The following is a 19,247-nucleotide window of genomic DNA, read 5'->3' as shown; positions in this document are numbered from 1 at the left end:
TCTGTTGGGGCCCAGGAAGAACAGTAAATACCAGCTGTCTGTCCGTTTCTTGTGTGTACTATCTGCCTGCCCCACACGTTACACATATGCCAGATCACCTTTCATAACAAACAAGATCACACTTATCTAAGGAAAGGAACAAACGAAACTATCACCTTATGCATACTGAGGCATCTCTGCTAAATGGGGGGAGGCTGTTAATAGTGAGTTCTTATCGTGAAAGGTGTTTTCTGTAGCTTAGGTAAGAGCACTGAAGCTGTAAACTTTTATGGTTGGTTATATGCAAACTAATTTTGAATCATTTGATTATTTCATGTGGGTTGTTTCATGTGGAGATCATTTCATTTGAAGATCATTTTATAACTGCGATTGTCTAAAAACTTGTTTAATGTTGGACCAATCTATTGAATATTAAACTTCTAGTTCTCGATCAGTTCTCACCTAGAGCAAGTATTTGACTATACTATCACGAGTATTTGTTATCCATAATTCTGTAATCCAGTGTAAGTTCGTCTAACTTTAGAGAAACACAGTTATGATCACTTCATTAACTTTTGATCCTTGAAGAAGATTTGATCACTTCAAGATCTTTGATTCGTCGGTTTCAAACACGGTACAAACTATTTAGAACAACCTACAAACACACACAAAGTTCCGTCAGCTTTGTCATTAAGCTTACTACGTACTCTTCAACTCTAGGTAAATATCGATTATACTACATCAAGACAAAACTTTTCTTTGCTATCTTTGGCAAGGCTGTCTCGACTGTTTCAAAATAAACACTTCGTTCGAGAAGTCTCCAGAATACACAAATATTGAGTCATTTCTTTTGCTCTTCATAAGATTTTACCAACATCCATCATGCCCGGAAGTTAACTTTTCCATTCCTTCTCAACAAGAATACCGACCCATCTTGCGTTTGCTAAGCTAAAGGATTAATGGATCTTCTTTTTGAAAATATTAATTTTATTATTTTCCCATGGTATCCTCAACCTTTCGTATATTTTTTTACGCCCAACTAAATCAAACGGGGCGTACAAAAAACCCCCCAAGCGATCGCGGCCCGGTTGACAAATAAAAAAGAGACATGGCAAGATTCGTACGCGCGCTTCGAATCCGCTCGGTATAGAAGACATCTTGTGATCCACGACGGAAAGTGCTAAATATAGCGCACCCCGACAAACACTTCGACACTTGTCTGCTTGACTACTATTCGCCTCACTAGAACACCACTGGGACGTTTGCCTGTGTGTTGGTATAGTGTGTTCATGATAATCGCATGTTTTGCCATCTCCAACACCCGTGCTAGGCTTTTTTTGTTCAGGCCTGACATTTTGGCTTTTTTGTCCGAAATGCAAGAAAATCAACCACCGTTTGGGTTTTATCGTGCATCCTAAGGTGCGATGTAAGTGTTCTGCACCGCACATTGTAAAAGAAGACGCAGATCTTTTCGCCGAAAACCAAACCCAAAAATGATGGTCAATCTTTACCGGTACGCACTACTCCGATGTGAATTGAAAGGTTCGATTTCTTGGGCCACAACAGCACGAAGGTAGGTAGAACCGTGCGTACGTACACCGGTGCAGTGCAGTACCGGCTGTGTCAACCTTGGCATTAAAAGGCTTCGTGCCAAAGGCGTACCCGTTGGGAGGAAGTTGGACACGAAGGATGATGTTGCGACATTTGAGGCCGTGCATGCGTTTAAACGTTCTCACTTATCTAACCTAGCCATTCAATCTCAATAGTACTCCTACAAACCTTGATCTGTCCATGGTGCTGTTGTCGTCGATGTATCCGCTGCTGCTGACAGGAGTTCGCTTCTACAGCTACCTCTAGTTGAGATCCTTCTCAAAGGACACACGTACTAGCCGTTGACTTACACACACAAACACTCACGCACCTTCTCACTTATATACACTCATAGACACAGGCACACACAAACACACAGCACTGTCAGTGATCATCCAGTTGCACCATCCAATTTAACTAACCGTAGTTACTAACGATCGGATCAAAGTAGCCGGGTATTCTTCAACCAACCCGCGCACGTTCACAGTGTAATCACTCTTTTTCTTACTTCGGTGCCGGCGTCAACTTCGGTTTCCACACAGGTAGCTAGTTACGTTTCGATTTCGACTTTGCGACTTAGTAACTGTTACTTAAGCTAAAAGATGTTGCTTACTCTTGCCGTTCGGATGAGATGGATCCTGATGCTCTTCTGATCTTAGGGTAGCTTCCTTCCCTCTATCTCCTTCCTTGTGATGTCATCGATCACTCTAAAAGCCTCACTACTATTGCACAATTAATTTACAACGCTACTCTAAGAGAGCCGTCAAACCTAAGCGGTAGCAAACACTTAGTTTAGATGAGAATAAATTATAATACACCGTGCCCCCACTGACACACACACACACAATCACGAAACTATCTGAAAATAACTTGCTTCCCGTTAGCAGTTCCTGCTCACTTTTTCTGGGAAGTTTATTCGGAGTACTAAAGCGCCTACTTAGAAGAGCGACGGAGCTTCTAGAGAGTGAGCTACTAAGTACCAAAGGGGTCGTTCTATCAGTCACAGAGCTTAGACGTTACGCGTTCCATCGTCCAACTCACACTGGCCAGTTTTCCCGAGTGCACGACCGTCGATCGGCGCTCGGAAATCGTGGGTTTTCCCTTTTCGGTCCGTGCTGCTCCCGATCTCCTCCGCGTTCGGCTCGTTCTTGGCCACAGTGTACTACTACCACTAACTGCTCTGCTGCTGCACTAACACTACGATTCGGCGTTACATGGGTTTAGGTGTTTTCCCAATTTTACACATCACCTTGCAGCGCTCGCAATGCTCCGACTGCCGCAAAGGATGGGCCCCTTGTCAACGGTTGACATGTCCACTCCTCCCATTCCACCCCTTCCCCGGTACATCAGGTGAAGGTTTTCCCCTCAAAACCGTCCCATTCGACCGACCTTTGCTTGGCACCGTGTAGCATCGTGTTTGTCCCTTTGCTACAGCCGTACATTGACACAGGCCCAACACCCTTCGCGTAGTTTGGGCGGATAGGATTGGGGAAGGAAGCGCCTAGAGGAAAAGCTCACCATGATGATCCGCGGACGCCGCACACGATCGCGCACGGCTGGGTACGGTGGTATGGTTCAGTTTTTTGGCATTGATCCTATTTTAGAACCAGATTCAGATACGCTCACGGAGAACGGTTTTGTGGCAGCCCTCCCGAGTGTGTGAAGCGGAAGGGTGAAAGAAGTATAAAGGAAAATCTTTTTTTTTTTTGTTGGTGCTTCGTATGTCTTCTCCGACTGCGGCGGGGTGTGACGAGTGTGATATTTTTGGCCAGTTGGAAAACTTTGCTACCGAAATCGCCGCCACACGCAAACGAACGTAGATCGGTGCCGCTGTTTGGTGTATTAGTTGCGAAAGTGAAAACTTCGGTCCACTGTTTTCAGTTTACTCGAACGTACACCACCACTACAACCCTCGCCAATGAAAAGGTGCAGGATTCGTTGTTTTTTTTTTCTTTTATTGCCTACTGCCCTTCTGCTCCTACACGCATCGTGCGTCTAAGCAGTCAAACTGGCGCACCGTGTTTTGCGTTTGCGCATCCAAGACTGCGCCGTTACCACCCAAAACTCCCCTCGCCATGCCCGACCACCTGCTCGCGATGATCGCTGGTGTACACCAGCTTAGACTGTCTGCCCACGTTTAGTTGTGCCATGTGTTGGACACCTTTGCAATGGACGGTGCGCAACACGATGCGCGAAATGGATGCTGTCGCGCATTCTGCGTGCGTGCATCCTTCCTCTATCTTCCGACTTCTTTACACCGCTTCCCGCCCCGCATGTGGTTGGCGGTTGTGGATGGGTTTGCCTCTCCTTCTCTCGAGTGAAACATGTATTTATTATACAAGCAGGTCGTTCAACGAGCCGCACGAACGCACGCCACCGTCCGGCTGACTAGAGATGGAGCTATTTGATGACCTTCGGTGGATGAAAATTATCTTCCGTTTCAACTGAACTGAAAAAAACTCAAAAAAATCGTGAAAAAAACATACGCTAGCCAATCTATTTCACTCTTCCTGCTTTTTTTCTTACCCTCACCTCTAGCACCGTAAAACAGAAAAAAAGCATTTTTTTTCGCGAGCGCGCACCGCGTGCAATTAATTGATGATTCTCGCTTCTAGACCGCCACCGAAATGTAACTAAATCGCGCAAAAGAAGACTAGGAAAAACCAACCACTCGGAGAGGGTAGTATCGTTAAATTACGTTACATCACATTAAATTAAAACGAAAGCCATTTAAAATTACATATAGCGTATACCATTTATCAATCTAGTGTTAAACACGTGATGATGGTGACATTTTTCATATACGGGTATGACAGGAATTTAAAATACTTTACCTACGTTGTGGGTTCAAGCCTCGTATCGACCGTTCTTGATAGCAATGACTGACCGTCCGGCCACGTGATACAGTAGAATGTCGATTTTCCAGGGACGGATTAACCGGCAGGCGGCTTAACCGTGCCCATGAATTTGACAGTTTGCGAACATTTTCTGCGATGAACCGGCTAGCAAAAACATTTGTTGTGCAGCAATCTAGTGTCTAGTGATACTTTTTAACTTCATTTTTAATAAAAGACAATTTTAAATCTATTGTTATTGATTCAAAAAATATTCTACTAGTGATTAATCGATTATTTTGATGTGAATTTCTAGTAAAACCAGTGAATTTTAAAAATTTTATATGAGTTTGACATTTCTTGAACCATTATCCGTAGAAATCGATTAACCGGCATCCGCTCGGTCCCGAGCTGCCCGGATAATCGACGTTCTACTGTACTTCATAAGTTTCTAAAGCCTGTGTTGGCTGGCACGAAGGCTGAGATCATTATTGCAATAAAGAAGCGGAAGAAGAGGAAGAAGAAAAAGATATGGATTTATGGTTTAAAAATGCTGACTGTTACTTGGCATGTTGTTGTCCAAATAATGCAATGATACATAGAATTTAGTTTAATTTCAATCTCAAAACTAATTTCTTATTGAAAAACAAAACAAAATCAATGAAACCTGTGAAATCAAGAGCTAAATGGATAAGTTAAAAGATTTTTTTATTCAAATGAGGAAGGATGCTGCGTTACGTAATTTATGAATAAACCCCTGATGGTTGAAGATCGGAAGCGATCCTCAAACTAAACTAAATGCATGCGTACTCATATGTTTTTGTGTGTATGTATATGTGTGTCTGTGAGTGCATGAGTGTGTTTGCAAGGGTAGAAAATTTATGTGTTGTAGGAAAGAATCGAAACACCCACACCCGTTTTTGGGGTGGGGTTGCTTGGTGGGTGTCTTAGAACGATCGTGCAATTTATTCGATGCGAGTGCGAACTTTTCCGCAGCACACTTCGGTACAATGTTCTTCCCACTTGTAATTTTTTTGTTGTCTTTGTCACTGCCACTTGCCCGATCGTGTTTCTTGCCGGGGGGTGCTTTACTTTTTGTAATATTTTTTTTGTTACTATCAATATAAAAATAATAACACAATCGAAGACCACAGATTTTTTTCTACAAATGATCAGGCTACAAACTAACAAACCAAACTCAAATACATTTGTTAACATGTGAATAAAAATGACGGTTTGAATTTTGACCCATTTATCAATGGTAAACATTATTTTGATAGTGACTTGAACAAAACCAACCAACAAAATGCAAAAGTGATGTGAAAAATGCACAACACAATCCCCTCCGGGGATGAACACAAAACAAAATACGTACGCCTAGTCTTGTGAATGTTTCTAAATTCACGCACCCGCAGGTCAACGTCCTTGCTTTCTAGATGCTATCGTTTGTTTTTTTTTTTCATTATTTATTTTCTCATTTCTTCGTACTCTCTTGAGCGTTTACTTTGCGACAAAACTGCAGATATAAACTGTAGCGTCTGTTGTTGATAAACTAAGCGCTTTGCTTCCTTTGCGGTGCGTCTTCTACCGCCGCGGTGAGTTTTCGCTATTTTCAATGCATCTCCTACCATGCGCCTAGTTCTTTTTACGCACCACCATCAAAAGACTCAAGATTAGAGGCATTTGATAACGACCTTCTGTGTGTCTGTGTGCGTGTGTGTGAGTGTGTGTCATGGGACCAGATTATCAGATTTCATGTGCGCTCTCAAGCTAGAAGGATACATTCTTCAGCCTTTTTGTTTGTTGCAATCGGATGGCATAATTTATGTCAAGATCGGATTAGCACTGTAATCAAAGTGAAAGTATTTTTACTGTCGAAACCATAATCATATTTCTCAACCGTTCGGCAGGAATGGCAAAAGCGGTGTAAATTTGCGGTAGTAGCAAAAAAAGGAAGTAAATTCATATGAAAAAGTATCACGAGGGTGAGTCATGTGTTAAAATTAGTTTTAGAATGGGTGAAACATGAGGTGGATGATGAAAAATAATAAATTATACTAATACTCAGCAAAAGGTTCGACACATGGAAAAGAAGAATATTTGCCCACATAACTCCCTAATCGTTCGGGGGCTAAGCTAACCCTATACGCTGTAAGGTATTTTATAATATTATTCTATTTTGTTTAAGTTAAACAAACAATAATCAATCACTATTAATTAGAAGGGAAAACGCCACATAATATATATTACAAGGCTATGTATTTCAAAATGCAGGAAATACGTTTATTGAAAACGTTTCGTTGAATTGTTTAAACAGTAGCTCAATTTGTAGCTCAGCTATGCGCAACAGGATGAAATATTTCACGGTAAAATGAAATGTTTAACAGGACGAAGGATACGGGTACACAAAAGCACAGGGTGTACAAAAGACATTACATTAACGTTTCAAACGTTTTGTTTACCATAGTTATGAGGATAGCTAGTTCTTTTTACAAATAATATATGTTGTAAACAATAATGAAAAAGGGGCTGCCGAAGTAAGAAGTGAATCGACATCAGTTTTGAAAGTTATCAAATACATTACAACCACGAGGATATTCGCGAGAAAACTTCACCAGCAAACGTCCAACATGGCGCTACCTCCCCGATTGGGACAGCGAATCCTTACGTCAGGATATCAACACGCGCCTCGTCCTTGCACGCACACATCCACGTGCCGTTGGACATTTGACAGCTTCGCTCTCAACCAGTCGCTTGCACTGGCCCACAAACGCACCTAGAACGGAACCCCGTACGCACACCACGGTCGTGAACGCGCGCACACACACACAAGCTCCGTACACGGGCGAGCAGCGAAAAATACGTCCCCCGAGCCGAGAGGGATTACAGAATTGTGCCGTCGTGCAAAAGTTCCACGGTGGTTTGGCCAAGGGATGTTGTGAAGGATTGCTGCGTGTGTTGCAAACGCCCTATTGCAAGTGTAGGCAGAATTCTTCCCCCTTTACTTCTTCAACCGAGCAACTTGACACGGAGCGGAGACTGTGGTAGCTTTGTTCGTGAAAAAAGGAGTTTTGCTCCAAAGTGTGTTGCACGAGTGTTCCTGAAGATCCTGTCTGTTCGTATACCGTGAATGTATTATCAACCAGCAAACGACAACCTCAACAAATTCTGTGCCACTGCGGTCCCGTTCACTGAATCAACAACCTCGCAGTAGCCAGTGTCACAGTGTCACAGAGTGTCCGGATAGGTTAGAAAAGAGTCATTCAATTGCCGCTGCAAGGATTGCTGGCACAGTTCTACGTACGGAGCTGTTCCTGTAATAGAATATACCCTCCACCCCAAATCCCACCATTCCTCCTATTGTGTCAATTAGCTTCGTTTCCCAGCCAACGGGATTCCGAGAGCCACTTCCGTGTGCGTTCGGCACGATTAAAAAAAGGTGAATGAGAAGCTCGTAAGAGAAAGAAGAAACCCATCCACCTCCCCACGAATGGTGTGTGCGTGCGTTCGACGGTAGACACAGTGCTTGGCGTATGCCCGCGGGCCCATACCGGCTGATTGCGGGTAGCGAAAGAAGGGCGACTTCCAACAACAACCACAGCATCAGCAGAGGCAAATCCATCCAGCAGCACCACACTCAGCGCTTGATTCCGGTTCCGGGCAAGAGCGGGCTACTATGTTCAAGAGCCGAAGCGAGGGCAATGTTGTTTACAAGTGTACCGTACGGCTACTGGAAGATCTCGATGTCCTGGAGTGCGAATTTCAGGTAAGATTCCGGAAGGCAAGGCTTTGCTCGGTTGCACACGGAACAAACAAACCCCCTGAATCTACTTCCCTTTTATCTTGCCTTCAAGCACTCTCTCCCTCTCTTAATCTCTTTCCCCTCTGAGCTGAGCCAAAAATGTCAAGGACTACTATTCACATCTATTTCAACTGGTTCAAGGACTAAACGGTCTCTTCTTGACCACCAACACCTGGTCCACCCAATCCCCTGCAGTATACAGTAGCACACTCACTCACTCGGTGGGGCTAATGGTTTTGCATAGACGCGGGGAGTTCGTGCCTAACAGCTAGGATATGGCCAATGCAACAAAAGCTGCGGTGTGTGTGTGTGTGTATCATCGTGTGCAATCTGAGCTCTCCCTCCATCCCCCCCCCCCCCACTCCCCTCGGTATACCGTCTCCAGGCGGTTAGAAAAATCCGCTCCCAACCCCGCGGGACGTCACATACAGTGTCGGTCACGAAGCGCATCTAGTCAAGTGTGCCAATTTTGTATGCCGGCAACATTCCCGTACAGTGTCGCTGTGTATCTGATTGCATGTGTTGGATGGTTGCCTTTTTTGCTGTCGCTACTTGTCCTGGCGTGTTCCGCATGTGTGTGTCTTGCACCTGCGGTGTGTGGTCTCGAGGATGAAGAAGTCATGGCATGGCAAAGTAAGCGGCAGTGGCATGACTTATGACTTTTGAGGATACGGCACTATTCCCCTGAGTGATGGTTGGAGGTTTTATATACCAAGCAAGCAAGAAGCCCCTTCTTTTACACACACACACACACACACACACATACATGGGTGTCATTCGTTGGTGCCGCCGATCCTTACCTTTTCCCGTACGCCGTATTACTTCCGCGGTGTGCTGGTCGATGAACGATAGACGCACAGAACGACCCGGTCCACCGGTGTCGATAAAAGTGACTGGGATGTCTAAAAATACGCCCTACGTCGGGCGGCTATCGTAAACTTTACATTAATTATACATTAGTTATATTAATTCCATTCCTCCGGCATCACCCACTGATTTCTTACCACAACCCACACACACAAACACGATCTGACGCACTCATGTCGCCTTCCTGCCTAGCCTCTTCTATTCTATCGTACGATATAGCCGGCATGTTCCGAAATACGTACATACACACACACACGTTCGGTCAGCAAACGTACCGGTTCCTTTACGCTTCCTTTCCACACTCCCGCAACAACGTACGGACATAACCGCTCGGTTTTTTTTAATGTTGAATGTCCTCTATTTTTAGCCACACCATAAGGGCTGTTTTCTCCTGGACTACGTCTGCGAGCAGCTGGAAATCACCGAAAAGGATTATTTTGGGCTCCGATTTGTCGACTCCGCCAAGCAGAGGGTAAGCGACCTGGAAAACGGGGAAAGTGGCGAGGAGGGGGGAACTATTTGATCAAGTATGTTTGGGTTACTTGGCTAATCTATTTGCTAGTGTTAGACAATGCAGTACACGAATAACAAATGTGGAACAAGAACGATCACATCACCGCAGCTGTATCGTACAGTGGAATTTGTCATTTTTATAACTAAATAGTAACTTGTTTTAAAATTCGTTGCTAGTAATTTGGAGTTTATAAATCGCCACTCTACATCTCTACATCAATCTCTACATTCAATTTAATAGTTTAGATTAAATATTCGAATAAGTCTGTAATCATTTTTGTTATGGCATATTAGCAAGAATTGTGAAAAAAGAGCAGCAGATCCTCGTACAGCTCCGCATGTGTTAAAAACTTATAATAACTGTTTTGTAAATTATTCCCAATGCATACTTTGAAACCAAACAGCACTGGCTGGATCTGGCAAAAACTATAATCAAGCAAGTCAAAGGTAGTGTGTAATATCTGTTTTTAATAATTGAATATTTGGGTTCTTTTTAGACATTCTTTATTTGTTTGTTTACGGTTTATATTATTCGAAGATATTTTTGTATTATGATTTACCATTGCTTTATTTATTTGGGCTACATTATATAGACTCGTAAACATTCATACGATCATACATAATTGCAATTAATTTTAAACAATTTATTATGGTTTTGGGACTAGAATGATATAAAATTCGGTCAGTGTTTCTCAAGCCAGCTCAAACTCGAGTTAACAATAATCTTAAACCAGTCAATGCATTTTATTTTTTTCAAAGGAAACAACATGATCTAACCAAAATTGCTTAGATTACACTCAGTTAAAATGCTCACCTTTTACTAAGTTTAAATGAGTTTATATTTATGGATTAGCCTTACCAAGTTGAGTTGAGTTGAGCAATCCTATAATGAGAGAATGAATGAGAGAAGGATTCATTCTTGCAGACCATTTCATTACATACCTATTAAACTCAAAAAGGAATCCTTACCATTAATTTGGTCTGGGACATTTCGACGTTTTTAAATAAATTAAATGCAACTTAATTATAGCTTCCAGTTAATACCATTCCCAATATTATTACATTTTTTTACAATTGTTTGCTATTGTTCTGTTACAATTGTTGGAGTGCATTGTATGCTGTTTTGCTTAATTTTTTGTATGATTTTTAGTAATGTAGTAATTTTCAGATTACATCAACAAATACTTGGATGTACTTAATTGCATTTTTGTTCTCATTCCAACCAGATGTGGATCCACTTGTGCTTTCGTTTCGTGTCAAATTTTACCCAGCCGATCCCCTACGGCTAACGAACAATGGGAAGCTGATGCTATACCAGCAATTAAAACGTGATCTTCGGCATGGTCGACTGTACTGTTCCGCCGGTGAGGCAGCAGCCCTGGGAGCGCTAATAGTGCAAGGTAAGTGGACTCGCCCTCCCCACCCGGGCGATCACTCCTTATCCGTCACAGCAATTTCAACGAAATCGCACTGCATCGTTTGGTTGTGTTTGTTCATGAATCGGAACTCCATCTGCCAGAACGCGTTCTCGATCGGGAACATCTCCAGCATGTGCAGCTTCAGCTCGGACTTTTCTGCCACGTAACGACCCTACGGTGACGCATTTTTTAAACAATGTTTCATAATGTAAAGGACACTACAGAATGTACCTTTTTCAACGGGCAGCTAAGCGGTGGATTAAACACATCCATGTACTTGTGCAGTATCGGATTGCTCTCGATCTTCGAGCAGATGTCCTCCATCGAGATGTGTTCGTACGTTTCGCAGCCCTCCTTCTGCAGATTGCACCGCTTCACGGACAGCTGCATGTGAACGGGTGGATCGATTTCCCGCGTCACGTCCAGGGTAGCGCTCAGCTCGATCGCGTTCGGCTTGCCGGCCACTTTCACGTTGCTTAGCGTGGCGGCCGGATTGTCCATGTGTTTGCAATTGTCGTACGTGACGACATTGTAGTACTGGGGGTGAAATATTGCAAACTAATAAAGCTGCCACGTTCTACACAATTCTAGCAAATCCGTTACCTTAGCCATCGTTGCTGAGGGAAAGACTAGCATCTGTACAAGCACCACAGATACTACTAAACCGAACCCGTATAGGTGACCCATTGCGACACCTGGAAGAAGCGTTCAAAACAATATCCAAACCGCGCTGTGGTAGCACAATGAGCGAATTGATATCTGTATCATGCTATTTATATTACCATGGCACTGATATTCAATTATATGCTCCAGTGAGCTGTGTCGGTAAAATAAACAAACTATCGTGCTGCATCACGATTCAGTGCGTAATTAATTGCACGCAAATTCGGGTATGATAGAACGATTCTGATAAGCCAAATTTCTAGAACAGGAGCATTCATTGTGTGATAGCCAGTAAACAAGCAAATCTGCTGCGAAGTTATGGAATCCGAGGTCAAAAGAATATTTTTGAGGTATGGTACTTTTTAACATTGATGGCGTGAAAGTTGCAATCACAAACATATTTGGAAAAAGGGAATATGGAGCGAATTTCAGAAAGAGATACAAACATGTAGCAATGATATCAAGCCTCAAGCATGTTATTCTTTAAATTGATCTATGGCAGTGATGTTCAATCGCGATTCCGTGATGTCGTGGAGAAGTTAAGTGCCAGGTGCATCACTAAGTCGTAGTTTAGAATCTCGCAATATGACCTTGATCGAAGATTTTTCTAACAAATAAAGAAGTCTATTATTTTCAGGAGTTCTTTTGTTACATAGTAAGTGTTTGGTTAAGCCTTATACAACATTTCTTCTTCTTTCTTTCTTCTTTGGCTCAACAACCGATGTCGGTCAAGGCCTGCCTGTACCCACTTGTGGGCTTGGCTTTCAGTGACTAATTGATTCCCCCCCATAGCAGGATAGTCTGTCCTACGTATGGCGGCACGGTCTATTTGGGGATTGAACCCATGACGGGCATGTTGTTAAGTCGTACGAGTTGACGACTGTACTACGAGACCGGTGTACAACATACAACATACTTGAGTGGATAAATCATAACCGATCAGACTATTCTTACCATATATTGTAGTGATCTTGTTTTTCAAAATTCAAACTTTCAGGATAAATGCAAATTAGCATTATATCTTTTCATGTGATCGCGATTTGTAACTCCATTTTTTGTTTATTTGTGCCCATAATAATTACCAATACAAAAAATTATATAAAACAATATACTCTACTGCTTAACTCTGTTGCTCTTCTTTCGAATCACCACAATGCGTGCCATAATTTCCTGGCAGTAAATAAGGCGTCCCGTCGCTAGCTGCGTCACGTGCGTGGCAATATTCCAGCGGTACGCAGTGCCCGGCAGATTCACGACCGGCGAGAGGTCCCACTTTGTGTTGGTGAACTGATAATATCCCGGCTTGGTCGGGCATGACAGGGGCTGCGAGATGCTGTTCAGAAATCGGTCCTTAAATCCTTCATCCTCAAACTGATCGCACAGTTCGTTCGTCTCGATCGTGTTGAAGTATTCACACTTTGACAGGTCCATCTCACAGCGCTTAATGCTAGCCTTGTACTGTGTTTGTGTGTGGAAATTTTAAAGCAAGTTATTTAAAAAATATTCCCTTAAATTGTGTGGAAAGGCTTACCTGCAGAGGACCCTCGATTTCTTCCTTGATGTGAAGCGTGCAGTTGAAATAGTTCTCATTGGGATTAACACTGACCGTGAAGTTCGGCAGCATTACGACGGGGAATTGATCCATCGGCTCACAGTTTGCGATGCGATCCATCTTGAAGTACTTGAACGTCTGCGCCTGGCTGGATACGGTCACATACCAACCCAACAAGCCCAGTGCGATCACCGAAACGGAGAACAGTTTGTTCTGCATGTTCCAAATCGTTTCTCTTTACTGGATAATTCCAGTACTCCGTTGGCGGGTTTTAAGCGTTTCGATCACAAAAACGTCGTTACAAAAATATAAATTTACCAAAACATTAAACTCGCGCTTAATTAAATTACACGACTAATGAATGCGATCCTTATCTGTCACTGGCCCAGACGAGCTCGGCGATTACGATGCGGAAACACACACCGGCGAGTACGTGTCGTCGCTCAAGATCGCCCTGCGCCAGTCGGACCAGCTGGAGAAGAAGGCGATGGAGCTGCACCAGAAGCGCGACCCGGGCCAGGAAGCGGTCGCCGTGTACGACGAGTTCGTCGGGATCGCGCGCAGCCTCGAAACGTACGGGATCGACCCGCATCCGGTGAAGGATCACCGCGGTACACAGCTTTATCTGGGCATTAACTTCTCCGGCATCAGCACGTTTGCGGCGGGCCGCCGTACGCAACACTTCCGCTGGCCCGAGGTGCACAAGATCAACTTCGAGGGCAAGATGTTCATCATCCATCTGGCGTACTCGGAGGATCGGAGGGAAGTGGTACGTTGCGTTGCATTGCGTTGCGGAAGATCATATCTGCAACCGTCTAATGGATGTCTCTGTCTTGCAGAAAAAGCACACCGTAGGATTCAAGTGTCCGTCGGGTGCGGCCTGCCGGTACGTGTGGCGATGTTCCATCGAGCAGATGCTGTTCTTTACGTAAGTGTTGAGTGTGAGCTGTGTGACACTCTCGGAAGGAAATGGCAACTAATGAAAGCTCTTTCGCAGTCTTCCAACCAGCCAACACGCTTCCGTTGTTTCCGGGGGTGGATTTTTCTCCTGGGGTACCAAATTCCGCTACTCGGGCCGGACCGAGCGCGAGCTGATGTCCGAGGCGCTGCAGGCGCTGCGCCAGCAGAAGCTCAACAACACCAGCCCGAGCAAGAGGAAAGCGCAGAGTGTTCCGGCAACACCGTCGAGCCCGCAGGGCGATCTGGCAGAAATCCGTAAGTCCCGTAAGTCACGGCCGCCTCCGGCTAGTTCACTAATGTGTTTCCCCATTTTATTCGCTCCCTCTCCCGGTTGCTTTCATGCTTCCCTTCCTTTGCATTTCCACTATCATATGCGCTCGTGTTTGTGTGTTTGCATGCTTACATCTCAATTGTCGCTTACCGTGTATCACAACCCGGCTTTCCACTTGCCCCTGTGCCCCATTTGCTTTTCCACCGGCAGGATATAGTAGCCTTCCACGATCGACCATGTCGGAGCCGCTCGGTGGCTGCGGCGACCATCTGGCCTCGTCCGTGTACTGCACCGACAATCCACTGCCCACGCTCGAGACGGTCTCGGAGGAGGCGCGCAAAACGAACGGCGAAAGCAACGACCACCTGTCCGACTACTACTTCCGCGACTCGTTCGACCACTCGTCGTCCGAGTCCGGCTTCACGGCGGCGGCGAACAGTGCGGCGAACCCGCTCGGCGACCACCATCACCATCCGCACCATCGCACGCACCATCCGCACCATCTGCACCATCACCACCGGCAGGCGTACACGACGGACAACATCCCGGCGCTGGCGATGCACCACAGCGTCACCAACCATGCGGCCAGCATCATCCAGCAGCAGAACGCCAGCAACAGTGCGAAGAATGCGAAAAAGTTCTCGCTACTGCAAGCGTTCGTCCCGTCCTTCCTGTTCGTGGTGGTCGTGCTGATCGTGTCCGCGATCTACATCCTCGAGACGGACACCGAGCTGTTCGCCCCGCTGCGTAACTGGCCGGAGATGATCTGCCTGCGCTACCAGTACTACCAGCCGCTAAAGGAGTTTCTGGCGAAAAAGTTCGGTGCCATATTTTGATTCATTCTGACCGGACGCACGGACGCTTCCACTTCGTGTGCCGGCGATGGCGGGCGGACTGGTTGTGGCCGGACCGTGGACGGCTGGTCCAGCTACTACCAGCCGCCGGAGTACTTTCGGGAGCGCGATACCGGGGGTAGCAGCAATGAGACGCCCATCTCACTCACACTTACCCTGCCCACGGCAAGGGCCATGTAAGGTGCTGGATTGTAGCATTTAGGGGAGAGGGAGGGAGAGGAAGAAATGCAAAATTAGCTTAAATATGTTAAAACTGTTTAGTACTTTGTATCATATTAACAGTATTCGTTACCTCTAAAAAAACGACAAGATCAATCGATCGTCAATGTTTTAGTTGTCGTGCACCGCTTTGCCGCTTTTCTATTGCGCAACAGGCACAGCCACAGTATTCCGTTAACGGGGTAGAAGCTTTTTAAGGGGATCAGGGGAGCTTTTTAGCTGCTTTGTATTATTAGCAAATCGTCAAAGTATTGCACCAAAAACAAAGGACGGTATTAACAAAACAAAAAACAATTCTAAAACAACAACAAAAAACAATTGAAACTTGTCAACAACGAACCAACCGACTCCAGTCCGTCTCGTATTACTCTCTTTGTCGCGTAACTTCTGTTACTACAGCTGCAGTATTAGACTTTAGTAAGAGAGGAGAGTGCAGCCTCAGTTTTAACCAACCGCACGGCTATAACTAATGTGCAATTGTATTGTACCTTGTTATCTTATACCGCAGTAGTATAAAGCAGCAGTATTTGTTTGTCTTAGGGCAGAAGTTTTCTTTTTTAACATACCGCATGACACACTCTTTTTTTATGTATAGAAACTATGTTAAATTTTGTGCTACAACACACGCTTTTTGCCAAAAGAAGAAAGAAGAACAAACTGAAAGTATTTAGCAATGCAGCACGGTCAAACACAGTTGCAGCTTTAGCGTTTTCTGTAGTTGTTTTTCTTCAGCTTAGTACTGCGTTAAACAAGCGACGCACTCTCTACCTTTGATCAATCGTACCTCTATGTTTCTGGGACCACCATTCCTGTTGTTTGACGCGCGTGTAAAGCAGGACCGTTTTTGATTTGTGACAACAAGCATGGCTGATTAATGAGTTCATCCCTGTAGAAAGAATGGGAACGCAAAAACGATATAAACTAACAAAACTAACTTACCATTTGTGTGGGACAAACTGAAGAAAAGGACTCGAAATGGTATTGCGAAACGAAGTAACAATTTTATCTAGCTTTTGCAAAGCTGTACGACAAACAAAAGATGATAGATTCATTAAGAAAGGCAAATTGTATTTGAAGAAAGCTAAGAGATAACCAAATAACAGGAAGACGAGCAAGAAAATCGCCAAATACTTAAACACGAAACAAAATAGTAACCATTACACTTAAAAAGATAAAAATACAAAACGTAGTAAAAATGGTAAAAAAAAATGGATTAAAAGACAAGATTATATATGATCTATAAACCATCACTTCGCTCAACTGATCGCAGTGGGCTGAAAGTTACCTTCTCCTTAGTGAAGTGAATTACTAGCAATCGAAAGAACATGAGACAGAGATAAGGTTCGCTTATGATTGTAGAAATATAAAAGAGAAGAATATAAGATTGATAAATTCAACTTTGCGATATGATACTTCTAGAAATGAAAATAGCATTGAAGAACAATTGATGCTTCTGGTAAATTGGGAGTAAACAAACAAACAAGTATTAGCCACACAACAAGTTGTGTAGAAATGTAGGATAGTTCAGATAATGATGCTTCTGCAGCGATTCTAAATGGTACAGCATGCAGCATGTGCGAGAGATAAGGAACGCAAAAACCCAAGAGGCCAAGAGGCGATAAGATAAGATCTGTTTAAATCTAACTATTGCTATTGCTTGGCAGAACGGCGAACGATCTTGCAATGGAAATTAATTATTAGAACGGAAGAAACGGAACGAGCTCCTGCTTTAACGCTTTATGTCTCCATTTTTTGTGGTTTGGTTTGTATTTCGCCTTTATAGGCAAGCCAAAAGCTTTCCGGAAAAGGGCGTAACACAAACAAGGGGACACAAGCAGGAGCAATAAAAACCCTTACTTAAAAAAGGGAAAAAACACGGTTTAAAATTGGTAGTGTAAGGAAGAGAGAGAAAGAGAGAGAGAGAGATACAATTTGTTGAAGGATAGCATGATCGAGTGTCGGGATCTTGTAGCGAACTGCATTTTAATAATATACACAAGCTCACAAAAAGGACACACCACAGAAACACGAAAACAACAAATTGCTTGCCTTATTTGCTACATCGCACACTCACACACACAAACAAAAGGGTGCGATGCATTGTCGAGCGAGATGCCTCGCAACTCGAATAGCTGCAGTTTTAAAAGCAATTTCCGTAAACTCTTTAGCTAGGGTAATTTGTGCGCGTAATTAGCGAGACAAAGCCTCACTACCGAAAATGGTAACGAAAAGAAAGAATGCACTGCAGTGTGGCAAACTGAACAAGTAACAAGAAAGCGCAATTTATCAGCGATACGTCCATTACATTTTCAAATTGAACGATGCGTGAAAGGATGTCAGAAACGGTACGGCTCCAACGGCTTTTGAAACTCACCTGTATGATCATTAGTTTACGTTTTATATTGAAAAAATGGTTATAGTTATTTACTTGTTTATATAGCGATTCGCTTGTTATTTTATCATAAATTACGGTATTTGTTGCTTAGAAGATCGATTTTTGAACACGGAAACACGATCACGAACAAAACTTAAAACCCAACCCCCAACTAGTGACAATCATTATCGTTTCGTTTTGAACATTTTTGCTTTTGAGTTGCTTTGAAAACACACCCCACAAGATGCCACCGACTAGCTGGATTTATGCAAACCGTAGTAGTACTAGCAGCAGCAGCAGTAGTAGAACATATCAGAATGGAGAAAATAGACTTAGAAAATATTTAAAAGCTACAAAAAGGAAAACTAAACACATACTGATACAGCTAGCAACATTGCGATCTGCTTGAAGTGATCACCGAGTTCCTAAACTCTCCCGGTTTGATGCTTTATAGAAAGGAATGTGTAATGCAACCACAACATTAGTCAGGCTCTGTACGCTAGCCCGGGCATAGTAAGCTGTCGCTTTTTTGAGTATCATGCTTTCTTGTTGGTTTCCAGTTGTTTTTTTATAGCATTAATTTAGTGCACACGCTAGTCTTATTCCATCTTGCGTGTAACTTGCCGATAATAATCCCGAATAGAACCATTCAGAGTCATGTCTTATTTCTAAATCATGATCATTTAGTAATATTTTCCCTACCATAAGCTTTTTATGGTAGAATGATTTCTTGCAACACATCACATAGAGATCATTTCCTGTATACATCCATCAGGCCCAATTGATGGGTCACTGTAACGTGCAACGTGCTGCAAAGCATACGGCCAAGCACATCCAACACTAAGTACACAGGCTTTGGTGAAAGTATAGTATCACACTTTCCAACGATTCCCATGTTCCCTATAGCGGTAAGCGAGGATAGAAATGAATAGAACCGTTTACTGTGCTAGAGAGAGAGAAAGATAGGAACGTTACGTGCGGAAGGGAAATAAAACTTTTCACAATTTGGAGGAAAACAAACTTTAATATGAACGCATAAACAAAGTGCTCTGGAAACAGACGTATAGTACATTAGTATCTATTCCTTGGGCGTGTTCCTGGGTTATTGGTTGGTGAAGATGGTTGAGAAGGCCGTAGTGACAGCAGCAGCAACAGTAGAAGAAGCAGAAAAAGAAAATGAATGCAAAACTAGAAAACAAAACTTTAAAATTTGATTCTAATAGGTTTTAAGACGAGACAAACAAACATTACATACAAAACGAAGCAAAAGAAAAAGGTAAGGTAAGGTGCAAGTGGATGAAACCAATTACATGTAACCAAAACTGATAGTAATAAAAATGAGATAATCTTT

General features: G+C 43.5%; 4 protein-coding genes across 5 annotated transcripts in view; 1 reads left to right on the top strand and 3 right to left on the bottom strand.

The window, feature by feature from the left end:
- The window catches only part of LOC121597991, a 34,894-nt gene extending 32,122 nt beyond the window's left edge, over positions 1–2,772 (bottom strand). Inside the window, exon 1 of the mRNA XM_041924401.1 lies at positions 1,759–2,772. Within this exon, the coding sequence (XP_041780335.1) occupies positions 1,759–1,772 (14 nt within the window). The 5' untranslated portion in view covers positions 1,773–2,772. The remainder of the gene's footprint in view (positions 1–1,758) is intronic.
- A 4,191-nt stretch (positions 2,773–6,963) lies between these two features.
- On the top strand, positions 6,964–19,246 carry LOC121598084 (FERM domain-containing protein 5). Of its 2 annotated transcripts, none has more exons than XM_041924635.1 (8): positions 6,964–8,169; positions 9,440–9,544; positions 9,990–10,032; positions 10,812–10,985; positions 13,608–13,987; positions 14,058–14,146; positions 14,216–14,433; positions 14,660–19,246. In XM_041924635.1, exons 1-8 carry the CDS (start codon positions 8,080–8,082, stop codon positions 15,283–15,285), a joined length of 1,725 nt encoding a protein of 574 aa, XP_041780569.1. In that variant the 5' UTR covers positions 6,964–8,079; the 3' UTR covers positions 15,286–19,246. The 2 variants fall into 2 exon arrangements, with proteins under 2 accessions (XP_041780569.1, XP_041780568.1); XM_041924634.1 differs by having other exon boundaries at positions 14,216–14,442.
- On the bottom strand, positions 10,617–11,763 carry LOC121598086. The gene is made up of 3 exons (XM_041924638.1): positions 11,607–11,763; positions 11,235–11,540; positions 10,617–11,175 (listed from the first exon to the last, which is right to left on the bottom strand). Exons 1-3 carry the CDS (start codon positions 11,688–11,690, stop codon positions 11,017–11,019), a joined length of 549 nt encoding a protein of 182 aa, XP_041780572.1. The 5' UTR covers positions 11,691–11,763; the 3' UTR covers positions 10,617–11,016.
- LOC121598085 lies at positions 12,708–13,483 on the bottom strand. The gene is made up of 2 exons (XM_041924636.1): positions 13,198–13,483; positions 12,708–13,124 (listed from the first exon to the last, which is right to left on the bottom strand). The coding sequence occupies exons 1-2, from the start codon at positions 13,435–13,437 to the stop codon at positions 12,780–12,782; spliced, it is 585 nt and encodes a 194-aa protein (XP_041780570.1). The 5' UTR covers positions 13,438–13,483; the 3' UTR covers positions 12,708–12,779.
- Position 19,247: the final 1 nt, after the last annotated feature.

This window comes from Anopheles merus, chromosome 3R (genome assembly GCF_017562075.2).
Source record: "Anopheles merus strain MAF chromosome 3R, AmerM5.1, whole genome shotgun sequence".
NCBI lineage: Eukaryota > Metazoa > Arthropoda > Insecta > Diptera > Culicidae > Anopheles > Anopheles merus.
Note: the sequence above shows the minus strand (reverse complement) of the source record. Positions and strands in the feature narration are given on the sequence as shown.

Bases quoted from the DNA above. Each gene is read 5' to 3' on its own strand.
- LOC121598084 (XM_041924634.1), top strand. From the start codon at position 8,080: ATGTTCAAGAGCCGAAGCGAGGGCAATGTTGTTTACAAGTGTACCGTA. The intron at 13,988-14,057 runs GTACGTTGCGTT...TCTGTCTTGCAG, and splicing joins CGGAGGATCGGAGGGAAGTG to AAAAAGCACACCGTAGGATT. The intron at 14,443-14,659 runs GTAAGTCACGGC...TTCCACCGGCAG, and splicing joins GGCAGAAATCCGTAAGTCCC to GATATAGTAGCCTTCCACGA.
- LOC121598086 (XM_041924638.1), bottom strand. From the start codon at position 11,690: ATGGGTCACCTATACGGGTTCGGTTTAGTAGTATCTGTGGTGCTTGTA. The intron at 11,541-11,606 runs GTAACGGATTTG...TTTCACCCCCAG, and splicing joins CCTCAGCAACGATGGCTAAG to TACTACAATGTCGTCACGTA. The intron at 11,176-11,234 runs GTACATTCTGTA...GCGTCACCGTAG, and splicing joins TTAGCTGCCCGTTGAAAAAG to GGTCGTTACGTGGCAGAAAA.
- LOC121598085 (XM_041924636.1), bottom strand. From the start codon at position 13,437: ATGCAGAACAAACTGTTCTCCGTTTCGGTGATCGCACTGGGCTTGTTG. The intron at 13,125-13,197 runs GTAAGCCTTTCC...ACACAAACACAG, and splicing joins AAATCGAGGGTCCTCTGCAG to TACAAGGCTAGCATTAAGCG.